General features: G+C 42.7%; 1 protein-coding gene across 1 annotated transcript in view; it reads right to left on the bottom strand.

Annotated features, from left to right (window-relative positions):
• Positions 1 to 26,005, bottom strand: part of SLC38A3 (solute carrier family 38 member 3) — a 283,121-nt gene that overhangs the window by 53,095 nt on the left and 204,021 nt on the right. The window contains exons 5-8 of the mRNA XM_085625084.1: positions 24,501 to 24,574; positions 12,270 to 12,362; positions 11,783 to 11,864; positions 2,307 to 2,389 (exon numbers count right to left, since the gene is read on the bottom strand). Of these exons, the coding sequence (XP_085481210.1) occupies positions 2,307 to 2,389; positions 11,783 to 11,864; positions 12,270 to 12,362; positions 24,501 to 24,574 (332 nt within the window). The remainder of the gene's footprint in view (positions 1 to 2,306; positions 2,390 to 11,782; positions 11,865 to 12,269; positions 12,363 to 24,500; positions 24,575 to 26,005) is intronic.

Below are 26,005 nucleotides of genomic sequence, written 5' to 3'. Positions count from 1 at the left end.
TGACATCTAGATGTGAACTCTGGTCACTGCCAAGAATTGAAGAATTGTGCTGTGGGTCAATCAGCTTCGAAGTCATGCCTGCTGTGACAGACATCCTTTGAAGGGGAAAGAAAAAAAGAGAAGTGTACACCTCAAAAGAAGCAGAACTTCTCACATAAAACGTGGGGGTACAACTTCAAAGAGTCAGACACTAAATTACATTTTGGTGTCTGGAAATGGACTATAAGAAGAGACTCCAAATGTTATCATCTGCCAAGTAGACAGATGGGCTGTATGAGGAAGGGACGCTCTTCAAGTCTTCTTCCTGTGACCAGGACTGGGGGCAAAGGCCCTGCTGGGTAAGGGGATATCACCCAGGGAAACCAAGACCACCTGCCATGGAGCCTGGAGCACCAGTGCCTGCTGCCAAGACCTGTGTGCTCTGTGACTGTGAGGAAGAGGGGAGCGCTGGAAGGAGCGGGTACAGTAGGGAGCCCTACCATGAGGACTCCCTGTGCGAGGTGTGAGGATTCAACTGTGTATATCGGTCATCCTGTAGCCTGTGTGTAGGAGTCACCTCAGCAACCTCTGTATGCCAGGAAAGGACCACCGTGGACTGAGCTGTGAGAGAGCTGTGTGGGTCTAGACAAGCCCGCACAGTTGTTGCACTGCGGAGACTGCGTGTGCCGGTGGGCCAACGGTAAAGGTGCTACTGTGAGAAGCGCTGAGACTCGTAACCATCTTGGTGTGGGTGCTTGTACCCGAGGAGGCTGCATACGAACTCTCCAGTACCATTACAAACCCGTATGCCAGGAGGGGCTGGCAGTACAAATTCTGCTGAAGGATTCAGGCCACCGCCAGAATGAGAGACTGAGGCTGCTTTTGCCAAGAACTGCCCCTGAGTCACCACTGAGGATTGCTGAGGATGTCATGGATGACATCGCACCCTCGCTGGGCTCCAGTCTAAGCTGAAGAAAGGATCTCCCCCAAGGTAAAGGTAACTTACTGAGTCTTCGCAAGCTGGGTGCTGCTCCAACAACTGAGAGAACTCCAGCAGTACTGCTTAGGAGACGTGGCCTGCGCCGCTGTGTGTTGCCGCATGGACTGCAGGCAGCCTGCTTTCTCTGAGCAGAGCTGGACTCACAGGGCTCACGCATAGGACACATGCTGCACCTCTGAACCCTTCCATGCTGCGAGAGCTGGTAAGGCATGAGCTGGGCTGGTTGGTCCCCAGGGTACTCATGACAACCATGCTGCTGCACCATAGACACTTTTGACTAAATCCTGAAGAGTCAAAGGGGATCTCTTGAGTACGGCCTAACAGTAAACATTCCCTGGCCACCAGTGAATTGAGAATAACCTCATACACGTTACACGAAAGAGGGTGGGACAGGGATTTGCCTGACAACTACTAGAGCCCCGATCTCAAGGGGATTGTGGTATTGCATGTGCATATCGCTATTCTTTTACATTTGTAGAGTTAGAAATAAAATAGTTTGTTTTCTTATAAAAGCAAGTATTTGACTGGATATTGATTTATTCTTTCTACTGTTTGGAGCCTTGACTGCTCGACCGCAGCTACCACTGACAGTCAAGTGCAGGAAGGGTGCTTGGGCCAGCTGCTCAGGATTCATAGTAGGTCGGGCCTGGGACATCAGGAGTGAAAGGCCTCAACCTCCACTTTTGGGCCCGGTTGCTCCTGTGTGCCCAAAAGCCCTCTGAAAGGGGTTCTGATACCCTGTGATTGGCAATCTAAGGTCTCTTATCCATTGCTTTCAAACTGGGTATGGGCACTTGGTAACTGCCTTAGAAACCTACTGAAGAACAGGACTTCCCTACAGCTAATAATGTCCCTGGACCAATCCAATGACTAGGAAAAGCTTTCAATTTTCTAAATTGCCCTCTTCAGCGAGGTGGAAACATGATGAATACCAAGCCTCGCTTCTCAGCAGGCATATACATTTATTATTAATTCTTATACAAAGTCATTTACAATACATACCGAATAATAAACAATGTGCCCGTCTCTCTTTGCTTCAAACCAATAAAAAATATTGAAGGCACATTTACACAAGATCCGATGTGGCTTCTAAGTGTCAAAAATGTACTATCACATTCTATCAGCAAACATGCAATTCTAATAGAAGGCAATATGTCTCTTGTGAATAGTGCTCTGCAGACTTATGTTAGCTTTATTCGGAGGAGCACAAGCGCCACTCAGACTGTATTTTACTTTGGATTTTGTCCATAAATGGAGAGGTTAAACTCTTAGTGACTCTTCTCTTGCACCACCTCCTTACATTATGCGTCACTGAAGTAATACTCACCCAGCTGCTTCATTAAGGCAAGCGGCAGTATGACGGCGACAGACACCATGACAACTAGGTAGTTCCCGTTCATGTACCAGTCCCTGCAAACCAACCAAGAGGTGAGATCGGGCTTGGACCAGGCAACTAAAATCAAGGTAAATGCTTTTGATACCAGCCGAAAGTTTCAGTGCACTGAGAAAGTCTCATTTCCCTATATATTAGCTAAAAAACATATATTTCAGAGGAGAACCTGAACAGGAGTTCATGTAATAATCCAACATTTCAAGGCCTACCACACTACCAGGGAAATCTATTCCTCTGCATCAATAAATACACATATATGCCCTTCAGAAAATGGTGTGACTAGCAGAAACCGCAGATGCACAGAAGTCTAAATATAGGTGTCAAATATGGGATCTGCCCTCCTGTTGTGGCTGAGTGAACATATTGTCATAACATTTATCATAGGGGAAAAATACTAACTTGAAATACTGTGCCAGGAGACATGCTACCCATTCAGCATTCCTTTTCAGGTAAATCAAATACCAAAAGAATGGCTCCTATTGTATGACAAAGTGGTGCATAGATGCTGCTCAGTCTGCCAGCCTTCCAGAGATGGTGCTCAAACAGATAAGGTGAAGAGATGCTGCTTACACGTGCCAGAGCTGATGATACTGTTCTCATAGCGCGTACAGCTAATGGCTTGCAATGTTTGATTGTTTGTTGTGTCAACTTTATGGGCATCTTGGGCATAAAAACAAACCTGTCTAAAATGTAAACAATGGTGTTGGGTCCGAAGAATCTTAAGACCAAAATCCTTTCAATCTTGGTTAAGCCTATTCGCAATAGATAAGTTCACCTATTTAGGCATTAGGATTGGCCCCAAGTTAAATTGGGACCCTCTCTTGAGTGCTCATGTGCAGTCCTTTAATAGGGTCGCACATAGTAGTGATGCCTTCTCGAGTGGCTTTGTCGCCCTCACGTTAACTCAATAACGAATCCTTATAAAGCTAAATGACTGTGGCTTTTGGTTTGGAAATTTGGGGCTATAAGGCTTGTTGTCCCATCCAAGTTGCCGAAAACAAATTCTTAAGAAACATTTTGAGGATACCACAATCTGTGGCTGCTGAGATCCTGCATGATTAATTGAACATAGGGATTATCTCTGATTATATACATGTTCGCCCTGTATTCTTGTGGTTATCTTTTTGTTTACAAAAGGAGTTAGAACTCAATACAATGAGTGTGTCAGACTGTCTGAGACTGGATCACAGCCTACAAATTCTCCGGTTCCATTATGTTAAAGGTAAACTGGGTGACCTCGGCAGACCCGAGCTGTTTACTAGCCCGGAATCAATTCTGAAGCCGATGTCTAGTGGGTAAAGGAGGTATTTTGTGCCTTTGTGCAGAGAAAAAAGGAGGAACTGTCTTGGTTTAAATTATGGTATGGTCAAAACCCATGCCAAAATTGAATTGAATTTAACAATAGATATGATTGTTTTGCATGTATGTCTTTTGACTTATTTCCGTTTTAACATGGTCCCATAACTCTTGGTTGGCACAAACCTTCAAAACCTGTTATTTGCACATGTGATATGACTGCTGCACTACACATTTTATACGTTGTTCTTATCTGCCCTAAATTTTCAAATCTCCATCATAAGTTTATGCGCCCCCTTCTTCTGCCACTGAATTTTAAGCAAGTACGGCCTGCTTTATTGTACCTTCATTTTTCAGATAGTTAGACAGTATGTTATTATGTATCTTGGTTTTCAGTAGGGGTGTTTTTTTCCACCTGATGAATTCAGATGTATTGTTTTTAGAGTCTTTTTAAGAACCTTTTATTTGTTTTTGCTTTTATGATTTACTGTGCTAAATAGAATAAAGTGAGATTTTTGACTTTGACTCTGACAGGCCAGTGCCGCCCAGGGACAGCTCACTTTACTAGTCCCACTGCCGCAGTTCTATATTAAAGACCTGAGCACATGGGCTCTGAAAGGGAATTCCATAGAGCAGAAATAGCTGGTGCCAGATCGCACTGACAGCGGCTGGGCATGGTGGGTCGGATAGTATATGTCAGTAGAGTAAGTCAGCTGAATGTGCCCGCCCTCCGCATTGAAGCATGCCAAGGTCTGCTGTATTTTTCCATGTCGCTGTCCTTCCCCATTCATTGGTCGCTATTTTTACTCCCCTCTCCTCTCTCCCACTGCAAGTCTTTTGAAAGCGTGAACTAGCCAACTTCATATTTCTGGTGCCAGAGACTTTTTAAGGCATGGGCCTGGGCAATGTCCCAGGGCCCCAGCCTTTCAGGGGATTCCCTGATAGCCTTCTCAACTGCCTGCCAGAGCAAGATGGGTTATGCAGACAGTCCTGCAGGTGCTGAATTATATTCAAATATAGATTGTTTTAAATACCATGTTCTTTCAATTTATTTTTAGCAAGGGTGATGTGTGGGTAGTCATTACAGAACTTTTGTAGAGAAATGTTGTGCCTATGCTTTTTAAAGCCATGCAGCAGCCATACACAAGTTTAGTTTAGATCGAAACAGTACCGCACTTATGACAACAGCGCAGGAATCCCATCACTATAGCGCAAGGGTGTCTGCATTGGCGCGTGGCTGCATAACGTGCACCATCGCGTGGAGAGAGCAGAGCTGGCCCATTTCTTTATAGATCTGGGGGTTTCTGCTATCCCCAGTTGAAGCAATGCAGCAAAGAAACTTCACTTACTGCCCTGCGTTTCATCAACCTCTTGGTAAATCTTGTCCTACGTTTTCTAAAGTCAGATCCTGTAACATATTTACTGATGCCATTAACTCTACATAAAACTTTACAGAGCATTCAAATGTATAAAAAATACTTGCAGATAGAATAAAATTATCCTGAGAAGGCTGCAATGAATCCCATTTTTTCTTAAATAAATTCTATTTATAAAAAAGGCTTTTTAGGTTTACTGATGCTCAAATCTGTCTCCTATGTTTGACAAACTCTTCTTGTAGTTCTTATAATTCAATGCGTTCATGTGAATTGTAGTCCTTCTTCCTTTACCATGAATTCACATGGAGAACTGCATCTTGGAGGTGTGGGATTTATACCACTTAATAAGTCTAAATTGTCAGAAAATAGGTCCACAATGTTTGTTTGGGCCCAGTGCCCCTGTGTGTGCACTGCTTGTGAACTAGCCTAAGAGGGTATGAAAGAGCTGAAATTGGATAATAACTTAAAAGATGTTCTGAACAAGGGCCACCAAAATATGCTTGGCCGAGGACACTCAAACTCCTTACGGTGTCCCTCACTAGGGGCCTTCTCAAGAAGCCTACAGAGGAGTGAACCATTTAGTTACACACTGACAAAACGCCATGGCTTATTTTCCAAAAGAGCGACATTTTTGGTGGGGTCGGTTAGAGCATCTGTAGGGGCTTACTACTCAGTTCTATTAGTACTCAAGTTGAGGTTTTCTATGGAGCTTTGGGCACTTTGTCCCAAAAAATTTACCTGCTGTGTCATAGGACTGCCAATAAACATGGAGTCGCCGTGTGACACACTGGTTTCATGCCTCATCAAATGGCCACAGGGTGAATAGGCACATTCAGACTATGAGCTGGAATTCCTTGCACACTATAGATTAACAACTTAGGTGTGAATGCTCTGCTCAGCTGGCCTCAATCAAAATCTTCCTGGAACACAATCGAGAATGCACTGCACAGCTGGCCTCCAATCAGAAATTTCCCAGGACAGGGGAGCTACCTGGTACAGCAACATTTATTTTTGGGGCTGTTGTGTCACTGTAGTGCCCAGAGTGCTTGGCACCAAGTGTGCAATGTAGGAACGCGACATGGTGACAGCTATTTCATCGTTACTGATAATCCCCCAGGGACATGTCGTCTCCCAGCTCAGGGTACCTGCAAAATCTCACGTACACGACTGAAGCTATCGCCCAAGGGGCCACTCTGTGGTTTTTCTGGTTTCGTTAGGGGGTGTTGAAGAGGAATTAAAGAGGGTGTGAGCTATGCTGAAATCCAGGCCACAGCAGATCTTGCAGCCAATGTCAACACGGTTGCCTGGATGCCGGACAAAGTCCCTACAGTTTGAAGTAACCCTTGGGGACATCAGAGGGAAAGGAGGGGACGCGGCCTGAATTAGAGTCTGAAATGGAGACGTAAGGCACCGAAAAATCGTGTGCAGTCCAGTCAGTCAGTCAGGAGGCAACAAATCACTTCTGTAAGCTTACTGTTGCTGTGTAGCTAGGCCTATGTGTTGTGATATATACAGTGAGATTTAAAATATATATAAATATATATATATATATATATATATATATATATATATATATATATATATATATATATATATATATATATATATATATATATATATATATATATATATATATATATATATATATATATATATATATATATATATATATATATATATATATATATATATATATATATATTCCACGTACTCCGTCAGTTATCCTGCTCCCAGCACAGCGGGTGCACCAGCCGCGAGGGCGGAACTCGCGAATCACTTTCAGCCACAGTTTTCAAAAATTGCTGCGCACTCTGGTCAAATGCAGTTAAAGTAATTTATTTCAATTCGTTGCAAAACACGATCTGTAAACGCTCTGCTGACAAACGCGTTTCAGCCTCCTGGCCTTCGTCAATGTCAATAGTGTTCAATTACCATAATCTATTTAAGCATTTCATTGGTTGCCATGATCATAGAAAAATGGGAATAAAAAGCGGACTACATATATACAGGTATTCAGTGTGGGAAGTGTCGGCCATCTTAACACTATGTAATACCATAATTCTCAGACGGATTCCACGTTAAGCTTTTCTCTCAAATTATAGAGGCAAATAACTTTTATAAATCAGGAATATATACATGTGTTTCAATTCACAATTAAGTAAACAGAGTTCTGTCTCACCGACTTTTAAATTCATGAAAACACTACGTTTGCTAATCATATATATATATATATATATATATATATACATACATATACACATTTGTTTATTGAGTTTTTCAGAGGAGCATAGGCTATGTATTTTTCTGACATATAGAAATGTGATACACAGGAACAGGAGACCCCGAGGGCTCAACCTGCCACAATCAGCCCACGAACATGAAAATAGAAAATATAAGAATAAACAATACAACTCCAGCGTCATCATGCACCCTCAGTAGGTGTGGGTGAAAAATACCTCAATAATAATAGTCATTATATTCCCCATATGTGGGGTATGAGGCAGGGTGGAAGGGCGGAAAAGTTAAAAAATCAATATTGGGGTGCCCTGGCAGAGCTGATGTGGTTGGGTAATACTGGTATTGAGAAAGTGTTGCTCAGCTAGATTAAGGTGCTTTGGCAGCTCTTTTAGGGGAGACATGACTAGAATAGCAAGAGGTGTTGCAGGTGAGGAATGATGTCCACTGGCAGAGCCAAGTGTAAACTATAATATGAGAACTGAAAGAGTTCTTCAGGAAGTGGATTGAGATGAACTGCAGACATGAGAGGACCCTCAGTAGTGAAGTAGCCGGTATGGTTTGAGCCGGTCCAGGCGAGCTGTGTGCAGACGACAAGGTGAAATACAAGGGGTACGACAGACTGGACTTGAGGTGCGCTTGCAAAGCTGCCATGCCTAGAACAGCAAATGCATAGTAAGTAAGTATGTTTATTTTATTTATCTGCAAACGTATGGGATAGATCAAGGATATGTTCCATAGGCAGAAGTATGTGGGGTGAAAACGTAGAAATGCAACAGGTTGGGGCTTAGGGGGATAGGTAGAGCTGCATGAATTTCCCCAGGACAGTAACAGCAGATGGATTTCAGGTGTGCCCAAAACAGCAATGATCAGCGTGAGTGTTTAGTAGATGTGACCTGGTGAACAACCTCTTTGATAGTGGATGATGAAGGTGGGCTTTGTGGACCGGGGCCTGACAAGGCCGGTGTAGAGCACAAAACCTGGCGATTCCAACCACAGAGAACTACAGACTCTCCATGGAGGATTCTGTTCAAGTTCTATGACTAGAGAAGGGCTTTACTCTCAAATTTATAGCGAATTTCTCTGTTTGTAACAGGGGGAACTTATTGAGGACCTATTATAATTTCACATAGTAGTGCTCAAGCATGGATGTGCATTGTGGTTTAATGCAAAGCCCGTATAGTGGAACACCTCCCGTTGAAGACATATTGTTATGAGCGCCGTCAAATTCCACAAAGGGTTTTGACCACCTCCATGAAAGGCACAAAACCAACTAGCATCACGGGTGAGGATCTCCTTCAGCATCACACTGTGACTGTAAGACAATCAGTTATGGAAGGTTAATCTTCCTTTGTCTTGATGAAGACCCGTACATGAGATGACCGAAGGGTCAAAATGATGATGATTGAGCTTTTTGACTACTAGTTCTTCTTGGTGTTTTGTACTCAAATCATGAGTCTTTTGGAGTGAATAATTGTCAACAATTCCTTTGGAATGTTGTTTGTCTTAAAAGATACCAGTTCACTTTTGCATCATTGGCACCTATCACATTCACAGCACCTATTACATTGTTTTCACAATAATTAAAAATCTGTTTAGATTAATTCAATTGTAAAATGTACTTGCCATAGAAGCAAATGATTACTAAGCTTCTCCAGAGGGAATATTTGGGCCTTATTTATAAGGCCTTGCAACACTTTTGCCCCGTTGTTGTGTCACTTTTGTGACGCAACAGCGACGTAACAAATGCACCATGTTGCGCCCTATTTAGAAAATGATGCATCTAAGCCAATGGTCTTCAAACTGTGGGGCGCGCCCCCCTGGGGGGCGTGGAGTCTCCTGAAGGGGGGCACACAGTGCTTTAAATGGGCCGGTACTGCCTGGTACTGAGTACCGGCACTTAATAATTTTGAGAGGGAGAGTACCGGCACTTCTCAAGAGACATGTCATACTTTTAGTTGGAGAGTACCGGCACTTCTCAGAAACAAGCAGGTACTCTGGTACAGAGTACCTGCACTTCTGTTTTTCCATTTCAGGCACTGGGGGCGCAGCTCCACCCACCCTCAGCAATCGCAGCCCCGAAGTTCACTCGCTATTTTTTCCGAAATATTAAGTAACCTATTCCCGTCGTTTTAAATTTTTGTGGCCTTATTTTTAAAGGTAGTTGGGCCTCTAGTCCAAATGCTCCTTTTCAATGGTTAAGCCTATTGCATGAAGCTCGGTAAGGAAGTGATGGTGAGCAGAACTTTGCTATCAAGTGCTGATAGTTTATTCACAAAACTTATTTTTACCCACCTTTGTTTTGATGTACTGCTTGCTTGGTGTTTGTTCGTTTCTAGCTGCCAATGTAAGCTTTTCTTCTGTTTCAGTTATGGTTGTAGTGAAAGGGGAAGCATGCATACATGTTTAAAGTCAGTAGCCCTGCCAAGGTTCCCAGGCCCATGTTTGATGTGCTGCTCCATTCCAGGTGTTTTCTTTGACTCCTGGAACTTGTAGTCTTGTTTAGTTCATTATAAAACGGGACTACAATTACCAGAATTCAGTCGAAAAAATTGGACTGGACCACTGCATCACCCATGGACCGGGGAATCTTGACAGCTAAGCGTTTTTAAATAGGCCAGAATTAGTGCCTGCACTTCTTTATTTATCCCATCAAAACTGAGGTCATTATATTTCATCTTTGATTTTAGAATTATGACTTTCCTTTAAATGGGAATCTGTACAAATTATTAATTGCATAAGCAAAAAATAGTTCGTTTGCATTTTCGATTCCCAGTTATTACAAGCTCCACAGGTTGCAGAGGTGTTACATTTTGTTTTTACCATTTTAATACTCTAGAACACCTCTTTCTGGAATTTTACTTCAGCTGTGTCTGACCTTGTTTTGTGCAAACTTGATTATTTGAATTATTTTCATTTGTAGCTTTTGTATGGCTCTCCAGCAGCCCCTATACTGCTACAGTATGGTTAGGGCAGGTACAACAAGTACTGAGTAGATATCACTTAAGTATGGGTTTGTTTGCAGAAAGTGTGTTTTCAGACATTTGGCTTACTTTCCAAAGTACACTTTATGGGGGGAATTCATGGCAGTGACACTACTACAGGGATAAGCCTTGTTAGTGGCATAACCTCTTACCACAACATGTCTATCATCTTTGCGAAGTGATAATATGTCCTAGGGCCAGATGTAACCTTTATTTAGGCCTGCCAGTATCTCCTCTGAGGCCGCACATCCAGAATGCTGCAGTCCAGTTGTCGGTGATACTTCGATACCTTCTTTGGCTTCTGTTGCCAAGGATCAGTTATTGGAAGGCGCTATGCATTGTGCACCAAATCAGTTTTCAGTGAACTCCTCTTGCCTCCCACTTCCTCTTCTTGGTCTGTGAATTCGTAAGTGGGTATAACCATGAGCTCCAATCCTCCAATGACTTGTTGCTTTATGTGCCACTACCAAACAAGGTGCAGGCAATACAAAGTCCTTTTTTTATTTAACTAAATGAAGATCCTTTTAGATTTGGAAAGGCTTTGAAAATGGTTCTTTCCATTTTAAAGCCACACTACTATTTACAAGTACTTCTTTTATTGTTGTTTTCTGATAGAATTTGATGCCAGGATGCTACACTTGCAGCACACATCCGCCAAGTGGTCTAACATAAGAAAACCACCATCCCAGTAGCAAACAGTCTACTGCCGAGTTACTTGCACAGATATGTGTCTGAACAAGCATGGATGCTTGCCCCCAACCCCTTTTACCTGTGTTTGAAAGGTTTCACAAACTATAAAGTCACCCCTGTTTAGTAGCATCCTTACCCTTGTCTCAATCTACCCTTTCAAAGGTTTGAGGGGGGGCTGAACTCCAAAACATTTTGCTCAAGGGGGGCCCTGTGTAACAAAGTTTGAAGACCACTGATCTAAGCAGATGTGCCACTTTGTAAAAGCCTGTGCTACATTATACCCACATCAAGTATAATGTATGTAGGGTGGGCGTACTCCGTAGAAAGCCCTGTAGAAGTGGTGTAGTGAAATCTATCGGATTTTACTGCGCCACTTCTAGGATGCCACTGCTTCAAAATGTTACTCCTGCCTCACAGCGGGCGTAAGACTGACGCTAGGACATTTAACATGGGACTTGCCCATATGGAACACCACATTTCTGGAGTTGTGTCACTTATGCAGTAATGCATCATTACTGCACCTACAGTTACGTCAGAAATAATGTAACTCCTTGCGGCATATAGCACTGTACATTAATTACATGCGCGTCCATTGTGTCGCAAGGAGGGCGCAGTGAAAACTGCTAAATGAGGCCCTTTGTTGCTTTTTATGCATGTTCAGAGGGTTTCAGACTCTGTATGTCTGCAAAGTACTACTGAGACAGTAGCAAATGGACTTGAGTAAAGTAGCAGAATTTGAGGCAACTAGGGTACATGGGACATTTTTTGTAAGAACTCAGCAGGGAAGTGCATATATGGGAATAGGCTTTAGATGTTTGCAAATACTTACGACGTTTTCTCCTCCAGATTCAGGAAGGTCTGGATGACAAGAGGCAGCTCCGACTTCACAATGTAGAGGTAGCTGGACATAGCTGTAGCAAAAAGAGAGAGTTTGATGCACGCTGTAAACATCACCTACTACAGGCAACACAACAGTGCACATAGATCACTCCCCAAGAAACAGAGCCAGAAATCTAATGTAGGGATTTAGTCACTCAAGCCCATCCACTCCTTGGGGCTTCCTCCTTCTCCAAACAGTGCCTTCTTAGGGGTCTATGACTCCAGCAGTGTGACCATCCCAGAGCATTGCCCTCCAACAGTGAAGTGTCTTTAGAGAAGTGCTGTGGCACTGCTGAAGGACTGCAATCCTCCTCTGGCAGACAGTGCTATCACACACCATGGATGTGCACTTAACTCTGATCTTCCCTGCATTTACCGCTGACACCACTATTAACCAATATTGCTAATGTGTTTTTCTGTTGATGCACGTTTCTTACCCCCAATATTCTGCAGTGTGATTGCAATTGCAGCCGCCAGTTTTCCAGGGAGGCCAAAGGCCCTCATCCCCAGCTCCTCATAGGCTCTGATTCCTAAAGGGCGAAAACAGCAAATTTCCACACGTTATAATCAACAGAGGACAGATCCTCAAAGCCACAAACAGTCTCAGGAACATCAGCACCATAATCCGCAATGTGACGGTGCAATGGTGTTTAAAGAAATTATCATTTTTATAACTTTTCGCAGGACATTGTTATTTATTCTTTTGTATGTAAACTTTTAACTGCATTAATACCAAAGTAATGAGTTGAAATGAACGTAACATTTTTTGACAGGATGTTTGAATTGTATATCTCTTAAAGTTGTTACTTGTTACACTGCAGGCTAAGATTGAGCAGTGGTAATAAGTTACTTAACCAAGCTTGGGCTCTGTTGCATGTCAGAATATCAAACGCAATACTATCGACCTGCCAAAATATTGTGCCAATTTATTGACTACCAGAATATTGTGAAGTTAAGTACGTATAGGAACGAACAGATTTACTATAATTAACTCCTATAAACCTAGAATCAATCTATCTATCTATCTATCTATCTATCTATCTATCTATCTATCTATCTATCTATCTATCTATCTATCTATCTATCTATCTATCTATCTATCTATCTATCTATCTATATCTATATATATATATATATAAATATTGCCAAGGATTATAAACGTGGAATGACATATGATAAACCCATACTTACCCATATATGCTTAACTTCACAATGTTTTGGTAGTCAATATTTTTGCATGATATTTTTGCATGTCACTATTAAATCCTCAGAATCTAGTGGAAAGAAGAACTACGGGCTATGGCGACCAGCGCCGCAACGTCGGCTTACCTGGCTACACAAAAGAGAATATACAACCTAGGGGATAAGGCGAACAAATGATAGCATGGCTTGAAAAGCGGGATAGAGAGAGAAGCTGGGTGGGCAGAAATCCGAGATAGTGGTGGGAACATCCACTCGACCGGAGAGGCCATAGCGGGAGCATTCGCAGATTATTACGAACAACTTTACGACTCAAGGCCCACTAGGACGCCCAGAGACTGTTACGAACTCCTATCAGAATGCATCTTCCGACCTTGACGGACGAAGATAGGGACTCCATAGACAGGGACCTGACAGTAGAGGAGATTACTGGTGCCATACAAGATCTGCAGGCGGGGAAGGCACCTGGACCCAACGGGCTATCGGTGGAACTTTTTTAATGTACAGCCAATACGATGGCCCCATACCTCCTAGCTATGTTTAACGAAGCAAGGGAGCGAGGCTCACTGCTGATTGACCAACGTACGGCAACGATAGTGGTGATACCAAAGGCCAGTAAGCCGGCGGACCAATGTGGGTCATATCGGCTGATTTCACTGCTCAATGTGGAAGTAAAAATTCTGGCAAAGACCCTGGTAAACAGACTGTTGTTTTCCATCCTGTCGCTGATCCACCCAGATCAGTCGGGCTTTATGCCCAACCGCAACACTAGACTAACCTACATCGACTGTATGGGGTGCAGCATATGGTTGCGCGTACCCCAGAGGTGGAGGCGGCTCTACTATCGCTCGATGCCCATATGGCATTCGATAGTGTTGAATGTTATTACCTATTTGAAGTTCTGCGGAGGTTCGGTTTCGGACCCAGGTTCATCTCGTGGATCGAACTACTATATACAAAGCCCATGGGACGAGTAAGGGTTAATAGCTCAGTGTCTCGCTCCTTCACCCTGCGGAAGGGAACCAGACAGGGTTGCCCCATCTCCCCGCTCTTGCTCACAATAGTGCTTGAACCATTGGCGGTGTGGATCAGTGGGAACCCCGTAATATCGGGAATAAGAGGAAATGACCAATGGGAAGAAAGGATCTCACTTTACGCAGACAATGTCCTCCTGTACGTTACACGACCACGGTTCACGGTAAACAGGCTATTACAAATCTTTAGGTTATTTGAAGGTAATTCAGGGTACCAGATTAACTGGGACAAGTCCCTTCTCTATATGTTAAGAGACGGGCCACCGCCGGATCTAGGAACTGAATCTAGAGTCCAGATCAGAAACAGTTTCAAATATTTAGGCATACAAATTGAGAAAACTGACAACGCCGTTATACATGGGAACCTTAAGGCACAATTAATTGCCTAAGGAGTGATGTAACACACTGGAGGAAGATGCCTATCTCCTTGATGGGGTGGGCAGTACTCTTCAAGATGATGTCCCTGCCCCGGTTGTTATATATATTACAAAACATGCCCTGCCCCGTGCCCGATAAATTCTTCAGAGACATAGATAGCGAACTCAGAAAGCTTTTGTGGGATGGTGGGAGTGCACGGATAGCACTGAAGAAACTGCAGAAAGGAGTATATGAAGGAGGGTTACCATTCCCAGACATTCGAAAATATTACTGAGCGTCTCAACTTATGATTATTAACGACTGGGTCTTTGCGGATCGGAATGACCCAGCTTACAGGGTTGACCACTGGGCAATGGGGGAGAAGGGATACTTGAAAGTGTTATATGGCCCAAAGAAACAGGAGGGACTGCCCACGCACACACGGTTAGTGCAGATAGCCTGGCACAAAGCGAAAAGCTTCCTGGGTTGGATGGGACGATTGACAGAACAAACACCTTTGTGGGTCAGCGAGCTGCTCCGCAAGGTTGGTCGCTTGCAGGGATTTGCGAAGTGGAAATTGATAGACATCGTGCGTTTGGGGGATGTGAGGAAGAGGCAAGCAGTATTAACATTCACCGAACTGCAGAAGGACTATCACTTAGCATCTACGGAACATTATAAATACATGCAACTGAAACACGCCCTACATAGACACATTAAAGACGGGGAGCAGATTCCAGAATATAGCCCTCTAGAGGACAGATTGTTGCTGGACCCTATACCAGAAAAGTCACTCTCTGCTGCATATAAGAAAACAGTAAACAATTCCCCAGACTTACTAGCCAAGGTGAGAGAGGCATGGGAGTCAGATGTAGGACTATTAGAGGATGATGACTGGGCCGAAGCTGTGCAGAGTCCAAGAGAGGTGGCAATCAGGGCTAGATTCCGACTAATACAGTTGCGGATCATACACAGAACCTTTTACACTAGTACACTGCTGCACCGAATGGGTCGGATTCCGAGAGAGGACTGCCAAAGAGGGTGCACCCAGAAAGAGACATTCTTCCACATTTTATGGGATTGCCCGGTCATACAGAGATACTGGACTAAAATTGCAAATATTCTCACCGAAGTGCTCGAACAACAGGTTGCGACAGATGCTAGGTGGCATATAGTATGTGTGACCGGAGAACTGACATGGCCTAAATACTCAAAACTATGGCTGCAAGTGGCGGCAATGGTCATGAAAAGGAATGTAGCCAGAACATGGGGGGGCGGCCCAACCACTTCTGGTCTCCCAGTGGAAAAAAAATATGGACTGGTGCAGTGCGGCAGAACAAACGATTTATGAAAGCCGAGGCTGCCCTAAGAAATCGGGTAAAATATGGCAAAGGTGGGAAGCTTACAGGGGTTTGGAGGGCAGTAGGACACCTACGCACGGGGCGGATTAGGATTTAGGATTTCTGCCAATTGATTTATAATAAGGAATGCACGTCAGACTGAAGATGTTAATGAGAACATGTAATTAATTCTCAATGTATGATCATGAAAACGTAACGCTGACTTTGGTTTAATAAAAAGATTCTTAAAAACAAACAACCTCAGAATGGATGCAACATGGGAATCATGTTCTTTATTATTAAAAGTGAAAATAATGTAAAATGCCTATTGAAACTGACCTCTTTTGCTGACGATTTATGTGGTTATACAAGGAAACAAACATTGACAAAGCCAATTGATTTGGAATTGGCTGAAAGCCCTATGGCTTGTTTGTTTTGTCATGGTTTTCATAGGGCTTTATTGTTGGGGGAGCTTCCAGGCCCTCTCCAATACAAAAACAAATTGGCTAAAAGCTAAACATTTTTGGGGTCTCAAAAAGCACACATTGTTGAAGCAGTCCCTGGCACTGATGGGAACTACTTTACGTTTAACTGTGCCTCTTGTAGAACAGCAGAATGCTATCACTCACATTGAGGTTAGCTAATGACAAAAGTGGGATGACCTATTTCCCCACGCTCTAGGATGTAGTCGGTAGAAGAAAAAATGTGAATGACACAACAACAGGCTAATAGATGACAAGGACTGGCTGAAAGATCCAATAAATTAGTATATTAGATATAATTCTAGTAAAATCATAAGTTCTTAGTTAATAAGGGAAACTACAAGATTACCTCTAACTGTAATTTTTAAGCTGAGGCTACCAGACAGCACACGCTGTCTGGTTGCAAAAGACTTATTATCAGCTTGCCAAGATCTTACAGTGGGCTTAATGCCGTCCCATTGCTTACTGTAGGTTGGCTTTATTGTCACTCTCATTTGCTTGCTTCATTTTTGATGGCTTGCCTTGCCCATCTTGTGGTTCTTTCCTCCATAAAGCATAGCTGCTTCACCTGCATCTCTCTGCCAACTTTTAGGGAACTACTTTTTTCTTTTCGCTCCATGAGAGTGCATGTGTTTTTCTGCTATCTCCCTCGTGTGCTTCTTTCTCCTCTACTGCTTTATGTTGCTCCCTTTTTCCATGTGCTTCTCTCCCCATCCTGGACTGTGTGTTGCTCTCGCTCAATTGTGTGCTTCTGTGGTGTTCTCTCCATCTTGTGCTTTGCCATCCGCCATCGGTTTATACATTTTCCCCTTCCTACCACCACCAACAACCCCTCCCCATTACCCTTGCAATTCCTGCAGTCATATCTTTTAAATTTGCGCTTTTGCTCTAAAACATATAGGACCTCATTTACGAGGCCCTAGTGGCAATTTTACAGCACCAGAGTGTCGCTTTTTTGGATGCTCTGGTGGCGTAATGTGCCTAGTAAATATATGGCCATTTCACGCAGAACACTGCGTGAAAGGGGCGTTCCATGGGTGTTGCTGTGGGTGCTCCCACGGAACACCCATGGATTCTGAAACACAGACTTATGAGGAATTGTAAACCTGGGAATGCTTCAGTTTCTAATGCCACCCCAGAGTGGCGTTAGGGAGGCGCAACGAGGAGAAATATCCTCATTTCTTCTCGTTTTTTCCTCCTTCTATGTGTGCTGCATTCTTTAATGAGGCGAATAGCATAGCGTTTTGTTTTTTTAAATACTCCATAGCGTCCCGGCGCTGTACAACACCGTTAAAAGCAATCAGCAAATACAGTACGTTCAAAAGGTGAGACCTACTGGTTTTGGCAATGCTTGTATGGATATTGCATAGAGAATTTCGGCCATATTTTTCATCTTTGCCTTCCATTTCCATATCTACGATTAAACTTGCTAAAAGATTAATAAAATAAAGGAAAAATAATGATTTGCAATATAGCTGCATGCCCAAGAGGGGAAACGGTACCGACATAGGCGCATTTGTAAAATTCATGATGTGGCGCTTGGAAGGCTTGAGGCAACAAAGTAAAATAATTTAATCAATTTGTCTCTATTAATGAGTTTTTGAATATGTAATGAATGAGTAATATTATCGTTAGATGTGTAAATACATCTGGCTCCCCTGTCTTTTTAATATGGTTTTATTAGGAATATTGTAAATTGTTTTTTTTTTTACTTCAGCTAAATGTCCCCATAATATTAAAGAGGATATCCGGTGAATAATATCATTATATATCTCAAACCCCTGGAGTACATATAATCAAAGCAGCATTCTGGGATGCCTGTTATTGGTGATTGATGAGGGGACAAGGGGGGATGACTGAGTCAAGAAAGTTGTTTTTTCCTCTACACTGAGTGGCACCTTTAAGGCTGGTTCCTCTTGAACCATCCATTGGTCCTTTTTGACTAAAATTGAGAGTGAGATCCTCCAGGAGGGTCAAATGAATGCGACTGACTGCACTGACATCTGCGGCTTAGAGGCAACATTTCCGGTATTGGTAACTGGGAAATTAACCTTCAGGGCTGGCTTTTTAAAAAGACAAATATAAACATGATATGATTACCCAGCACAGATCCCCAATGACATACAGTGGATCAATTTCTTAATTACAGTTGCTTGGTTACCAACCAAGTGTAATTGTATTGAACTCTACATGCCAATGAATAATTTATTCTTGACAAATGACTGGCTGCGGCTTCTCGCTGGATACCTGGTGCGCTACTATAGGATGATATTTATAAAAGTTGGTGAATCAGGAAGGAAGGGAGAGATGACACAAATACCCGATGGCCAGGTAAATATTCCAAAGAATCCCCTCATTTCATTGGCTGAACGATAAATCACTTAACCCTAAACAGGTCTGCGCTTCTTACCCAAGGTTACAACTATTCTATAGCATTTGTATTAAGGTGGGCGGGATATCGTCCAAACTCTAAATCCGGGGCAAGTCATTCTCACTCATACTCCAAGATTTGCGAACTGGTCCTGTTAGCACCACACTGACCATCTGACTAGACAAAGCTGGGATTTCTTCTTCCCACTTATCCTTCTTTGTTCTACAACAAGATGAGCCGATAGAAGCCCATGTTCTGTACAACAAGGGACAGTGGGTCATAGGTCAAGTCACAGATTCCACAAGGACACATAAGATACCAAAAACGCCATCTCTCCAATTGACGTCAATAAGGCCTGTGTATTACCGGCCAACACCCCTCAACAGTAAGGAGCACGTCACTCAAAGGTAAGGCAACTTTTATAGCAAGGCAAAACAAAGTGGCACCTGGAGCATTATTAATCGAGGGAGCTGGATTGCGCCTAAAAGTAGTGTATGTGTCTTGCAAAAATCATTGCACTGGCCCTGATATGAAACAATGTTAGCGGAGAATGTGAATGTTTTCAGCAGTTGTGCCAGTGGAAAGGATTACTAAACGAAAGAGAGAGGGTGAGAGAGAGGGAGAGGGAAAGAGACAGAGAGAGAAAGTAAGATGGAGAGAGAGAGAGAGGGGAAGAGGGAATGAGACAGAAAGAGAAAATAAGAGGGAGAGAGAGAGAGAGAAATTGAGAGAGAAATAATGAGAGAAACAGAAAGAAATAGAAGAGGGTAGGGCAACAGGGACAAAGACTGAGAAACACCAGGGTATGAGAGAAAGTCAGTGAGGGAGCGAGATAGGCAGACATAGAATGAGAGAGAGACAGCACAGTGAAAGAAAGGAAAGGAAAACAAAAAAGAAAGAAAAAGAAGAGGAACAGGAGAGTAGAAAGTGTGCGTGTGTGTGTTAGCGAGTCGAGAGAGAGAGAGAGAGAGAGAGAGAGAGAGAGTCTTGTAACACAGGCTTAGCGCTCAAACTATTTGTCTCCTGGATTCAGTAATCATTCTCTTAGAGGCTTGTTGTCTTTGTAGCAATCTGCAATACAAATTAATATTCTCCCAGTCTCTCAAATACACAGAGATGTTTTCTTCCAGCTGATATGTGCAGCTTGGATTGGGGGTAACTCACACCAAGGATTGACACAAAAGATACCACTTTCTTTGGTCTTGGTGGACTGTGACCAGCAAGCATCACAGACACTTCCCATGCCTGCAACCTCTAGAATCCCTATTTCCAGATTCCAGATCTGCAGCCATTGGTAGCTTTTTTTCTTTTTCCCTATCTCAAGTTCCCCAGCCATTTTTTTCTAGCTTTCTCTTAGTGTGGCATCACAGTGTCTTTTACCAAGGATTTGGGTCCCACCATGAAATCATAAAATCCTCACGAGATGCTGTCAATGTTGGGTTTTCTTGTCGAGAAGCCCCGTGCATGTCCCATCAGCCAAGGAGTGTCTATGGGGAGGCTTCTCGAACGATCACATTACATGAATGATATTTACTCGTTAGGACCCTGGTGACTGTCCTCAAAACTGACATTGCTGAGTGTGTGAGAAAGAGGAAGATTTGTCCACGTGAAACAAGATGGTGGAAATGCCCTCAACCACAGAAAGACCAACCAGCCATTTCCAAGCCGATGCTGACCGTGGAAATCACTTTTCACATTTCCTGTAGCAGGGTAAATACTTTGTTATGTTGATATCTAGTATTAAAGTTGGGAGTTCCCTGGATCAGAGTACAAACAAAATATGAAAAACAAAGGTAGGAAAAGGAGGGCACGGTGGCAGAAACTGAATCGTCAATTTTTCCGAACGCTAACCAAGTTTCAGTTCTATCAAAAGGGATTAGAAGAGTAGAGATGAAGCTCATATGTGGAGTAGGACATGAAAAGGCATCACAAATAATATATGTACAAAAATAATCTGGTGATTTTCACTCCAGACCAGGCGGAAGGCCAAATGACAGATAATGATATACATATGTGAGTGTGCATTTACTTACATGATACAACAAGAACATGAAAGGGATAACCGTGGTAGGAAGCACTAGATTTAAAGAATGCATGCAAGGAAGAAAAGCGTTGTTGATTCAAAGGACAAAAGAAAATCCTGCAGGATGCACAAACCGCATCCTAAGACATCACTTTTAGCCTTAAAAAAGGCACTGAAATATTATTTGAATGGTTGTGCACTACCTTCACAGTGAAACTAGCGCCAGGAGAAATATTTTATGAAGAATCATTGGTAAAGTATTTGCAATATTATTATTCTAAATTCTAGAAAATTTATCCCAATGTTATCTTTATTCTATTTATAAGTTAGTGCAACCTGGATTCACTACACGGATGACTGGTATGAAGGCCAATGTAAATAGAGAAAATGTAGACCTCTTCCACAAATTTGAGAAGAATATGGACATATGTGGGTGGTTTTGATAAGAGTTCAACCATGCTCTGATCTGGAGCATATCACTTAACAGTTTTCTGTTTGCAGTATTTGCATGTATCGGCGATAATGGGCGTATCATGAAAACAGTTCTGTGTTTGCGGTATTTGCATTTATCAGCTGTAATGGGCATATCATGTAAGCAGATCTGTTTCAGTGGTATAAGGTTTAATTGCGGTAAAAGCTGATGATTGTATTTTTATTTGTTATTACTAGAGTGGACAGGGTTTCAAGCACCATATTGCCCATATAATGTATTTTTTTTTATCTTTGTCGGAGGTATTTTAATATTTAGCTAAATAAATTAAAATCCCACAGAAAGGTTTTATCCACAGAAATGTAAATACCATTAACAGAACCCTATTGACATGATACAGAGGATACCGCTGAGAAATACAAATATCGCCTACACCAAACTGACACGCCATTGGAGTTTTCTATTGCCACACACAGGTCGTTATAATGTACTGACCATTAATTCCCACGAAACCAGTGACTCCTGTTACCAGCCTCATTAGAATTCCAAAGTCTGCAGATTTCCCATAGGCAGACTTTTTTTCTTTTCCAGGTTTCCAGCCGCTCCAAGAAGATGGAAATTCCATGAGAAAAACCAGAGGAAAATTAGGAACTGCATGGTGAATTGAGCATGGTAGTCACGATTCCCAGAGTAACGTCTTGTTTCTTAATAGAGCTTCAGAGCACAAGTAGTAATGGGCTGGATAACCTTGGAGTTAAAAGTACCCTGGTATCCCTAACTCTGGGGACAGGGGATGCAAACTCATTTCCTTGACCACTTGCAATGAGGGCAACTGTGGACCAATCTGTGGGCTGTGTCAGTGTTAGGCTAGACCTGAGGAGAGCCGGAGTTTGAATGATTTGGGATTGCAATAAAGCAATGCGTTAAGGAATCCGAATGGGAACGAAAAATCATAGGGTGGAAAGGATGCAATGGCTTAGGCATGATACATATATGATGAGAGTGAACAAAATAAAATGTTGAGATGTAACATTTGGAAGTATAGCACATTTGTTAAAAGTATAATAAAAGGAGTAAAAGAAAGAAGCACTCTATCAAATGCTAAATATAGAAGACAAAATAAACAAATTTATATAAGTAATAGTTTGGGGTGGAGCCAAACTTGAGCTCATGGGGTTGCTGCACCGTTAAGTGTTTTATTGCTGAAGAATTCAACTTAATAGAAGTGGGTTCAGGTGCAGAATCATGAAGGGAAATGACCCAGAGCACTCAGGAAGTACTTGCAAAGCGTGGCTTGTCACCAGGGGTATCCAGGCTCTAGGGTACTGAATGCCTTAGCCGAAGAGCCATGTCTTGAGCCCTTTCCTGAAGTCAGCGAGCAAAGGAGAGGTTCGCAAGTGGAGGGGGAGGTTGTTCCAGGACTTGACGGCAAGGTTGGAGAAGGATGTGTGCCAGGGCAAGGGAGGTAGAGTGAAGCTCCCTGGTGGGTCAGTGGAAGGTCAGGGGGTGGTTGGTGTACGTGGGTCTGATGTTGTGGAGGGCTTTGTAGGCATGAGTCAGAAGCTTGAAGTGACATCTCTTGTGGATGGGAAGCCAGTGGAGGGATCTGAGGAGTGGGGTGGTGCTGGTTCTTTTGGGGAGGTTGAGGATGAGTCTGGCTGCTGTTTTCTGAATGGTCTGGAGGTGCTTGTGAAGCTGTTCGGTGGTTATGGCATAGAGTGCGTTGCTGTAGTCAAGTAGACTGGAGACGAGGGCTTGGGTAATATTTTTTCATCCTCAGCATGCGGAAGGGTAGAAGCAGGAAGAGGATACAGTGTTGACCTGTTGCTTCATGCTGAGTTGGCTGTCCAGGACAATGCTGAGGTTGTGTGCATGGTGTGAGGGTGTTTTGGCATTGGGGCCATGAGCATCGGGCCACGAGGTGTCGCCCCAAGGCTAGGTGTTGTTTACGAAGATGAGCACCTCCGTTTTCTCAGGGTTAAGCTCCAATGAGTTGAACCTCATCCATTTGGCGATGCTGGACAAGGTGTTCTGGAAGTTGGATCTGGAGGTGGCGGGGCCTTTCACGAGGGAGAGTATGAGCTGAGTGTCATCGGGGTATGAGATGATGTTGATTCTGTTGATGGGGACTATGTCAGCTAGTGGTGTCATGTAGGTGTTGAAGAGGGTGGGGCTGAGGTGAAGGGTGGCTGGCGGATCCTGTGTGGTCGTCCAGTGAGGAAGGAGGAGATCCACTTCAGGGCGTTGCCCCGGATACCGATGTGGTGGAGTCTGGTGATGAGAGTGTGGTGGGACACGGTGTTGAAGGCTGCTGAGAGATTAAGAAGAATCAAGGCTGAGGTCCCGCCTTGGTCAAGAAAGTGTCTGATGTCATCTGTTGCTGTGATCGGGGTGGTCTCTGTGCTGTGATTGGGTCGGAAACCGGATTGGGAGGCGTCAAGTAGGTTGTTTCTTCCAAGTACTCTGTGAGCTGGCGGTTGATGGCTTTCTTCAGGTACCTTGGCAGGAAATGGGAATAGTGAAATGAGGCAGTAATTCTTGAGTTCGCTGGGGTCGGCGGAGGGATTCTTTAGGAGTGGTTTGACCTCAGAGTGCTTCCATGTGTCGAGGATAGTGGCTGTGGTGATAGAAGAGTTGAGGATGTCTGTGAGGGTGTTGCTGATTTCTTTCCTTCCTAGGTTGTGGATGCCTCAAAACCAAATTATTTGCTCACACTTAGCATGCAGGATATTCTGTCCCAATACTGACGAAAATGTGTTCAGAGCATGTAATACTTATTGTCACTGGAGAGTATACCATGACATGAATGGACAGTGAAAATGCAGGTTTGACAATCTCTAACATTTTGTTGAGATAAAAAGGCATGTTAAATTAACCCTCATTTAACTAGGGTATTGTAACATGGTAGACCATGATAATGCTGATGAAACATTCTTCATAATACTGATGTGTCTGAAGACCTTGTGAAGAAGCCCTCCCTTCCATTGACACCGGCATTATGACATTACTGATCACTTATAACACTAATTAGACATTCATTAAAATATTATTACACCATAGAATCTTAGGGAAGTTGCATACTATTGGCTAGGATACTGTTACATCATCAGACACTAGAAATGCTGCTATGACATGTTTTAAGGTAAATGACCTCATACTTGGTTAATGCACTGTAACATCACCAGCTCCTGATTCTGTTTTGTATTCTTTTATCATCAGACTATGTTAAAGTTGAACCGATATTACTCGATGTGATGAGATTTTAACACAGGCTTTCCAAAGCTTCCTTTGCCTTTGGTTCCACAAATTAGTCAGCAGAAACATTGCGAAGCAGGGATGTGTGATTCAGGCTGACCAATAACACAGATTGTGGAACCTTCAAGACATTTTTATAATATTTTGCTTTTTGTATTCTCTCAAAGAGAACTTACCCACAATCCCTGAGGATTTCAGCAGCAGGTGGATGGAGTAGCTGGACAGGAGTGCCACAGCGGTGAGGAGGAAGCTGTAAGGCAGAAAGAAAGGAGAGGAGCTGGATAAGAAATCATCCTCTGTACTGTTACACACATACTCACAAGAAACAGAAAGGGGATGATCAGAAAAGAGGTAATCAGATCTCCTTTGATCCTCACTCTTGCAGGTCTGACATACAGACTGCAGGAGAGGTTTTTCCATTTAAGCACCAAGGAAAGACTTTACACCCAAGGACACCGCTAGCGCAAATTAAATGAATGAATTAGCCAGGTCCATCAAAATCAGTGCCTCAAACCAGAAAACACTCCCTGTCCTGCGGACTAATTTTTGTGGGACCCCAATTAAACTGGCTTTGGCTAAATCAGGTGTCTCTAACCAGTTGATCATGTGCTACAAGTAGTTCCCATTCTTAAATTCATTTTTAACTAAGAACTGCAATAAGTAAGTGTTGTGTTTTCCTTAAAAGTTAAGGAAAGGCTATGTTTATTTTACATTATCATCAGGCTGCAGATAACAGAGCCTGATAATGAGCAGTCTTCCCTAGATGTATGACCCAGGTGGGTTACAGAGGTTAAGAACTGAGGAACTGAGGTATTTAACTCTTAAATAAATGCCCTTCTCAACTCAATATTGGAACATGAGAACAAAATGATATTTCTGAATGCTTTTAAATGAGAGAAAATACAAATAAAGTGTTCACTTAATAATTAGGTTAACTCTTCATATTAATTTTCTCCCTTTTCAAAGTGTCACATTTACAAACAGCAAGTATCTGGCTCCCAGGCAGACACACTGCCATATTTATAACTGAAAAATACAGCCATTTTATTTAAATGGGAAAAATTCAAAGTGCAAAAAAATATTTCATCAAATGCAGAAAAATTATCACATTTTTGCATAAAATTCTTCTGTACTTTGTTGCTCCCATTAAAAAAGAAATGGTTGTATGTTTGTGCAGTACATATAGTGAAAGGTATGTCCAGTGCCACAAGTACATACTATACAGGCTCTCAGTCACCCATACACATATATCCCATCCATTCAAAAGCATGATCATATATCCCCACAGACTATGCACTCATTGATGCACATCGCAGTCCTAAATTAGTCCCCTTAGCCACAGTATTTTGTTCAAACCATAGTATTGGGCTCCAGGGACCTTTGGGTTACAGTCATTGAAGCTGGGCCAGGGTGTGTCTGGTAATAATGTGCAAGTTACTCGGCCTTCAGTAGTTCATGAATAGTTTCACTGATCAGAAGTAGTTCTCGTTACAGAAAATGTTGGAGACCCGTGGGCTAAAAGGACGTGAACTAAATAATAGTATACACTCAACAAATTAATTTCAATAACTGACTGACTCTGTCTCCTTATTATACAAAACCATTCATATTTATTTAAATTAAAAACAATGTTGTTAAAAACAATAGAGTATATCTTTCATATATCAGATAATCTACACAC

The sequence above is a fragment of the Triturus cristatus genome, chromosome 9, assembly GCF_964204655.1.
Source record: "Triturus cristatus chromosome 9, aTriCri1.1, whole genome shotgun sequence".
Classification (NCBI taxonomy): Eukaryota; Metazoa; Chordata; class Amphibia; order Caudata; family Salamandridae; genus Triturus; species Triturus cristatus.
This window is presented reverse-complemented; position numbering and strand designations above follow the sequence as displayed.